The 7,636-nt window shown below is 38.1% G+C and overlaps 1 protein-coding gene across 1 annotated transcript in view; it reads left to right on the top strand.

Annotated features, from left to right (window-relative positions):
* The window catches only part of LOC118440232 (uncharacterized), a 22,705-nt gene extending 16,701 nt beyond the window's left edge, over nt 1-6,004 (top strand). Inside the window, exon 2 of the mRNA XM_035862959.2 lies at nt 3,733-6,004. Coding sequence (XP_035718852.1) covers nt 3,733-5,136 — 1,404 coding nt within the window. The 3' untranslated portion in view covers nt 5,137-6,004. The remainder of the gene's footprint in view (nt 1-3,732) is intronic.
* The last annotated feature ends 1,632 nt before the right edge of the window (nt 6,005-7,636 follow it).

The raw sequence follows: 7,636 nt of genomic DNA on the forward strand, positions 1-7,636 counted from the left end.
CTTTCGTACGTAGTTGAATTATTATTTCGTAATTTTATTATTATTCTACGAGCAAGAGAGAGATAGAGAGAGAGAGAGAGAGAGAGAGAGAGAGAGAGAGAGAGAGAGAGAGAAAGACAACGGGCGCGGGAGTGAATTAGTATTCTGTTTAAATGCAAGTAGGAGGTATGTATCGTACATACCTAAGTTCAAGTAGAATTTAGAAAAGAGACAAAGAGATAAGAAGAAATGGAAGAAGAAAAAAAAAGAAACCAAAAGAAAAGAAAAGATAGAATAGTTGGAAGGAAATGTTTCGAGATAATGTGTCACGTGGGTGAGAGGGATGAGAGGAGGACGCTGGGGGAGGTAGAGGGGTTTAACGAAAAAGATGTGTTAAGGTTTTACGTCTCCAATTGAAAACGGAAATACATATGTACCTATGTGTATACGGTATGACAAAGTTTAGAAACGACCATGAAAGAAGAGAAGAGAAAAAGAAGAGGTAGAAGAAGAAGAAGAAGAAGCAATAGTAGTAGTAGTAGTAGTAGAATTGTCGTCGTCGTATTCGTATTCGTCCGTTCGATCTATTTGAAAGTTTCTCACGTTCGCGTGGCAAATGACAATTCCATGTTTCACGGACATGAAGCGCGCGAGGTTCATGGAAGTTAACGAGGAAATGAACGACCCAGCAAGAAATCGTTTATCCTTCGTATTCACTCGTCGCCTAGAATAAGAGGATAAGTTCTTGTACGGGACACCTTCCTCTTCCTTTTTATCCTCTCCCCCTCCCCCTCTTCCTCCCCCTATTACACCCGTCCATTGCACTGCACTCCATTCCGCGTGTCACCCCCTTTCTCTCTTTCTGCCCCTTATCCTCGACTTTTTCGCGCTTCGTCTTCCTTCTTTCTTTTCTTCCTTTTTCTTCTTTTTTCCTTTGCCACCATGTAGAATTGCCTTTCTCGCGTAGGAGGTAAAGACGTCTGCGTGAGAGTTGTCGTTGCATCCGGGATGAGTGCAACGATTTACGTTTTCGACTTTCTCTTGGTTCTCATGAAGAAAAGGGGATGGGCTTAAACTTGATGAGCATAAATATTGAGAGAAAAAGAGAGAGAGAAAGAGAGAGAAAAGGAAAGATAGAGATACATGGATAGTTTATTAAACGTTTAAGTACGAGTAGGGTATATCAGACACATATATATACATATATATATACATATATATATACATATATATATATATATATATATATATATATATATATATATACATATATGTAAAATACGAATTCATCTCAACACGTAGAAGAGAGTGAAAGAGAGTGAGAGAGAGAGAGAGAGAGAGAAATGTATGGATAGTTTATTAAACGCTTAATGAGTAGGATCTTATATATCAGATATATATATGATACAAACTCTCTCTCTCTCTCTCTCTCTCTCTCTCTCTCTCTCTCTCTCTCTCTCTCTCTCTCTCTCTCTCTCTCTCTTTTCTAACGTTAGATTTATGATACACGTCATTTAGACGGATTTGAAATTTCATCCTTAAAATTTTCTCGAGGAATCATTCTGTATTATTAAGGAATACATCTTGACTTTGATTGATGTTATGATATCAATACATATTCTAATTTATTTTCGACCTTCTAATCTGTATATAGTATAATATATCAATAAATAAATAAAGATATATATATATATATATATTTGTATAAATATATATACATATATAAGTAAATGTATAATATTTATAATATTTATATTTATAATATAATATATATATATATATTTATTTATTTGTTTATTTAACGAATTTAATAAATATTTCAAATTTATGCGAGATAAATTAAAAACTGAAGAAATGATTTAAAATGCGTTTTGCTTGTGATTAACAATTACATTATATTTATTTATCGTAACGAAAACAAGATCTTTGTTCAATGTGAAATGATTTATAAAATGATTTATAAAATGATTTATAAATGAGATAGTTAGAAATACAAATATATAAAATGGTACGATTTATACGAGGAATATATATGTAGTGATATATAATGATTATAATTATCATCATCATCATCATCATCATCATCATCATCATCATCATCATTATTATTATTATTAACAACAACAATAATAACAATAAAAAAAAAAAAAAAAAAAGAAAACAAGGAAAAGCGTGCGGTGCACGAGATCGATTCAAGCGCGGAATTCACGAAGGCCAGTGAGTGTGGCCAAAGCGAGTTTAGATGCGACGGAGCGCGTATACGAGCTCGACCTTAGTCTCTTGATACTTCCGTCAGCTAAGACGGCTAATCGTGCATAACAACGCGCGATGAAGGAGGTGAAGGAGGAGGTGGAGGAGGGAGGAGGAGGAGGAGGAGGTTGCTTCTAGAAGAGAGATCTCGTTCAACTAGTAGGAGCGTCCTCGAGATTTAGCGCGTACGGAAAATAAACGAGCGAGCGTGCTGGTAATAGTTCGCTTGTAGAGTAGTTCCTAGTTGTGTAGTTATAGTTGTTGTCGTGTATTGTTATTGTTGTTGTGTTTTCGTTGTTGCACGTCGAGGAATATATCTCATGAATATCCCGTTATGTTGTAAGATTCTGTCGACGTGCGTTTCGTATCGACCGGTTACCGGAAAATCTTTCCCACGGAACGGTATTCACGTTATACGGCATTTTCTTTTTTCTTTTTCCTTTTTTTTTTCGTTTCTTTTATTTATTTATTTACTTATTTTTTTAACTTGTCTATGGTGTTATAGAGTTGAAACAAACCATTCGAATTATCCTTTTTTGCTATTATATATAATATTTGTGTACACTTATATGTATATATATATATAATGTGTGTGTGTTTGTATGTATGTATGATGCATTTAATGCATTAATATATGCATAATATATTCAATAGATACATACAATATAATACACGCATGTAATGCATTTCAATAAAAATCCTACAATATACTGGTATACGTGCGATACATCTTAATGGAGACTTACGATACATTACACATATGTAATTTGATTCAATACAAACATAATATATATATACATATATATATATATATATATGTATATTATACATATATAATGATTTTCAATAGAAACGTTATATGGTATTACTACAAACATATATATATACATACATACATTTTAATGTATAGAATACGTAAGAAAGAGAGAAGAGAGCAATGGAGGGACTAAGGTTCTCTCTTAGCAGCTCTCTTACGTACTTTCGAGTCTCGACCCAATTGCTAAGCAAAGCTAATACTTTTGCCTCTGAATATGCATTACGCGCGTGCTCGAACAATGAGCAGGCTTACCGCGCGCTCGCGCGTGCTATCGGCAAAGGATCGCCGTAATTGCATCGACGGTCCTTCGCGTCGCGTAGCGTCGCTTTTTGCGCAATGCCTTGTTTAAAGGTTTACCGAGAAGCCTTCGTAAAATATCAACGGACGAGGAGAGACTATATCGAAAGCTTGTTAAGAGAGTAACATGAAACGATCCGTAGTATGTAACTTGCTAAAATCGAACGAGTTTTTTTTTATGTTGGAGAATTGGTAGAGTTGAGAACAATTATTGCATTATTTTCATTTTTCTTGCGCGTTTGAAAGCACGCGAACGAATGAGCGAGCGAGCGAGCGAGAGAGAGAGAATTGCTTCGTTTATCCTTTTTTTTTTTGGTCAATCTCTGTTTCCATGTATACTACGAGATATAATCATTTAATCACATTTGTTATATTTTTCTATGTTACAGACAAAAAAGAACAATCCGAATCACATAAAACGGCCGATGAACGCGTTCATGGTCTGGTCACAGATCGAACGCAGGAAGATTTGCGAGGTCCAACCGGATATGCACAATGCCGAAATCAGTAAACGACTTGGTAGACGTTGGAAAACATTGGACGAGGCCGAGAGGAGACCTTTCATCGAGGAAGCTGAGAGATTAAGGCAATTACACATGATGGAATATCCGGATTACAAGTACCGACCACGGAAAAAGACAACGAAACCAGCGCCGGCGCCAAAAACTAAAGAATCCGCCGGTAAGAAACCGAGGAAATCGTCAACCTCCTCAAATTCCTCATCTTCCTCTTCCTCGTCTATTGGCGGTTCCACGCCATTATCACATTCGAAATCGCGGAACGACACAAACAACAACACGCAGACACCATCGTTGAAGAGGTTGCAGGCTCAACCGAGCACGAAGCCAGTTTCAAGGTTGAAGGTCAGATTGGCCCTTAACAAGAGGCCTCTCGACTATACACCAGCTCCACCGATCGTCACAGCTAAAGTACCAAGCAGTCCGTCCTGCGACACGCCGGATTCTCCAGAGTCTGCTAGCTTTTACGACGACAATTATCACGATAACGGTCCAGCCGCTGTGGCGGCCGCAGCTGCAGCCGCAGCCGCGATTGTTGGCGGTGGTTCGCATGCCGGTTTACCACCCCCTTTACCATCTACCAGCTCGTTACTTGCCACTAAGATCAAGCAAGAGTCCGCATCGATCATGGATATGGATTACAAGACGACATCGACGACGAATACCGCGACACCGACTACCAGCTATACGAAGGACAGACTTTTATCATCCGTCAGAGGAGCTGAATCCTTTTCTACCTCCTCCTCCTCATCATCCTCTTCCTCCTCTTCCTCCTCCTCCTCAAATATCTCCTCATCGTCCTCCTCGTCGCTCTTAAACTCCGACGTCGACAGTCTCGGCAGGAGCACCACCACGGTTAGATCATCCACACCGTGCCATCTCGATGCTCATCATCAACAGCAACATCCTTTCTCCATCAAAGAGGAACCCTTGGATCCGACTCTCGCCACGGCAACGACGACAATTGGCACGAGTCTTACATCTTCCTCATCCACCTCCTCGACATCCCCTACGAATAGTACCGGATCCATCAAGCTCGAGGAAGTATCAGGAAGTAATCCAAGCCTAGCCGATCTCTATTCCCTTACCGATCTCTTACAAATACAACAGTCCGATTTCAAGCTGGACCTCGACATGGAGACAATTACGACCGATCTTGACACATTCGAAACTGCTAGCTCGAGTAGCGGTTCACACTTTGAATTTTCTTGCATGCCCGATGTCACGGACATGTTGTCGAATATAGGGGTCAGTAACGAGTGGGTTAGCTTTTGAGTTATCTACGACGATGGCGACTACCTCTCGATCAACGCGTCGATCGATTTTCTTACGTCTATTAAAAAAAAGCATATATATTTTATCCCTTATCCGGTTAACCGAAAGCGGACTCGACGATCTCGATTTCTCCAAACTACGAGTCTCCTCGGATCACCTTTCCGAAAAAAGCACATCTATCAACCGCATAGCGCACCACCATCACTAACGTTCTCTCTCTCTCTCTCTCTCTCTCTCTCTCTCTCTCTCTCTCTCTCTTTCTCTTTTTCTTTTTCTATTATTATCTATTTGTGCCCCGTCATCTTTTACGGTTTAAAGGGACAGGACGATTAAAGCGGCCCGACACCAGACGTCATTCTTTTACCAAACATATTTCAACTCGTTCTCATGCTGCTTCGAGGCGTTTCGAAAAGAAGGAAAAGGAGTAAGGTATAGAGGGAACAGGGGAGTGAGTGGTGGAAGAAGGTGAGAAGGGACAGGGGCAGGGTTGAGGGAGGTAGTATGCCTTAGGGACGACCGGAAACGGCCATCGAGAGTATATGTATATAAAGAGGGTCTGGAAAAGAGGCACCAGCTGTGTTCTCCCTTTGCTCTTTCTCTTCTTCCGGTACCCCCTCCGATTTATCCTACATAGTTATCTCTCTCTCTTTCCTTACTTCGTCCATGGAATTCTTCGTACCCTCGTCGTCGTCGACCGAATTTAAACCCACGGTCAGCTGATCGCCAGCTGGTGCGGACTACTCGAATTCCTTCTTTTCACGTCCCTCGGAGAAAATTATCGTGAGATCGAAAACGTAAGAGAGAGAGAGAGAGAGAGAGAGAGAGAGAGAGAGAGAGAGAGAGAGAGAGAGAGAGAAAGAGATAGAGATAGAGAGAAAAAAGAGAGAGTATGTGTAAACACGAAAAATAAGATTCTATATATCTATCTTTCTTTTTCTCTCTCTCTCTCTCTCTCTCTCTCTCTCTCTCTCTCTCTTTCTCTCTCTCACTGTTTCTCTTTCTAGTAAATTAGATTGAACATCCAACATGTAGGTGGTGCTGCTCTTCTTCCTATAACCCTCTTCTCCTTTTTATATACCATCATCCTTATTATTTGTCGACGCGGAAATCACCGAAACTGCCGTCACTAATAACCACAACCAATCAATCAACCATCACCACCACCACCACCTCCTCCATCTTTTCTAAGCCGTTTCTCACCGTCGTTGGTTACTCTGTTCAACAAGAAAAAAACATACTTGATCCCAAGATGATTAACTTCGATGTATAATGAAAGATTTCAAATCGATATGTTCTTTTGTTCTTATTTTGTATATGTATTTGTAGCATATTAGCAAGTAAGCTAGAACTTTTTTCTTTTTTCTTTTTTTTTTTCTTTTTTCACGATTTATATGATCGCGGATAGAGAGAGAAGTGTGTTTTTGTCAGGAGCCAGCCGAGCAGTAAAACGATCCTCGCGACGAGGACGATACGACGATGATGATATTAATAATAATAACGATGATGATGATAATAATGACAATGACGATGACAATGATGATGACGATGATTATGACGATGACGATGATGATTGCGACGATAATGATAATGATAATGATAATTATGATATCGGCGAAGATGACGACGACTACGACGACGACGAGGATTCGTGAGCTTTTCTTTTTTACCATGTATTTTTTTTCTTACTGATTTCTAACAAATCATACGATCATTTCGTTCGTTTTACTTTGTCTTCTCTTCCCTTTTTCTTTTGCTCTCTTTTTTTTTCTTTTTTCTTCTTCTTTTTTTTTCCCTAATACCCACGCGACGATCGAAAGAGAGAAAAACAACTGTGTTTGCGAGGGAAGGGGAAAGAAAGAAAAAGAAAAAAAATATATATATAAATCAAATCGATCCTCTTGTTTCCACGTCTCGCGGTGATGATCGTCGCTCAAACGGCTCGAAACCCCCTTCCGTTGTGTATATCTTTTTTTTTTTTCTTTTTTTTTTTAGACATATATATAAATATATATATATATATATATATATATATATATTTAGTAATATATTAACTCTCTTATACTTAGTGTGTATAAAACGCCAAAACCGAGAGGGAGAACAGGTGATTATATATGTCGCTTAAGACGGACTAAAAAAAATCTTTATCAAACTTCGTTTCTTCATATACGTTTTCTTCATATTCTTATTATTATTAATATTAATATTATTATTATTATTATTATTATTATTATTATTATTATAATTATTATTATTATATTATTATATTATTATATTATTATTATATTATTATTATATTATTATATTATATATTATATTATTATTATTATTATTATTTTATTTTATTTTCTTCGAGTTTCCTCTTTTATATAAATGCGTTGAAGCCCGCCGAAGGAGCAGCAATAAAAAGAGAGAGCCAATGATTTTTAAAAAGTATCTTTTTACGACACGAACGATCTTGACTCTCTCTCTCTCTCTCTCTCTCTCTCTCTCTCTCTTCTCT

The sequence above is a fragment of the Vespa mandarinia genome, chromosome 14 (genome assembly GCF_050613455.1).
Source record: "Vespa mandarinia isolate Hongniang chromosome 14, ASM5061345v1, whole genome shotgun sequence".
NCBI lineage: Eukaryota > Metazoa > Arthropoda > Insecta > Hymenoptera > Vespidae > Vespa > Vespa mandarinia.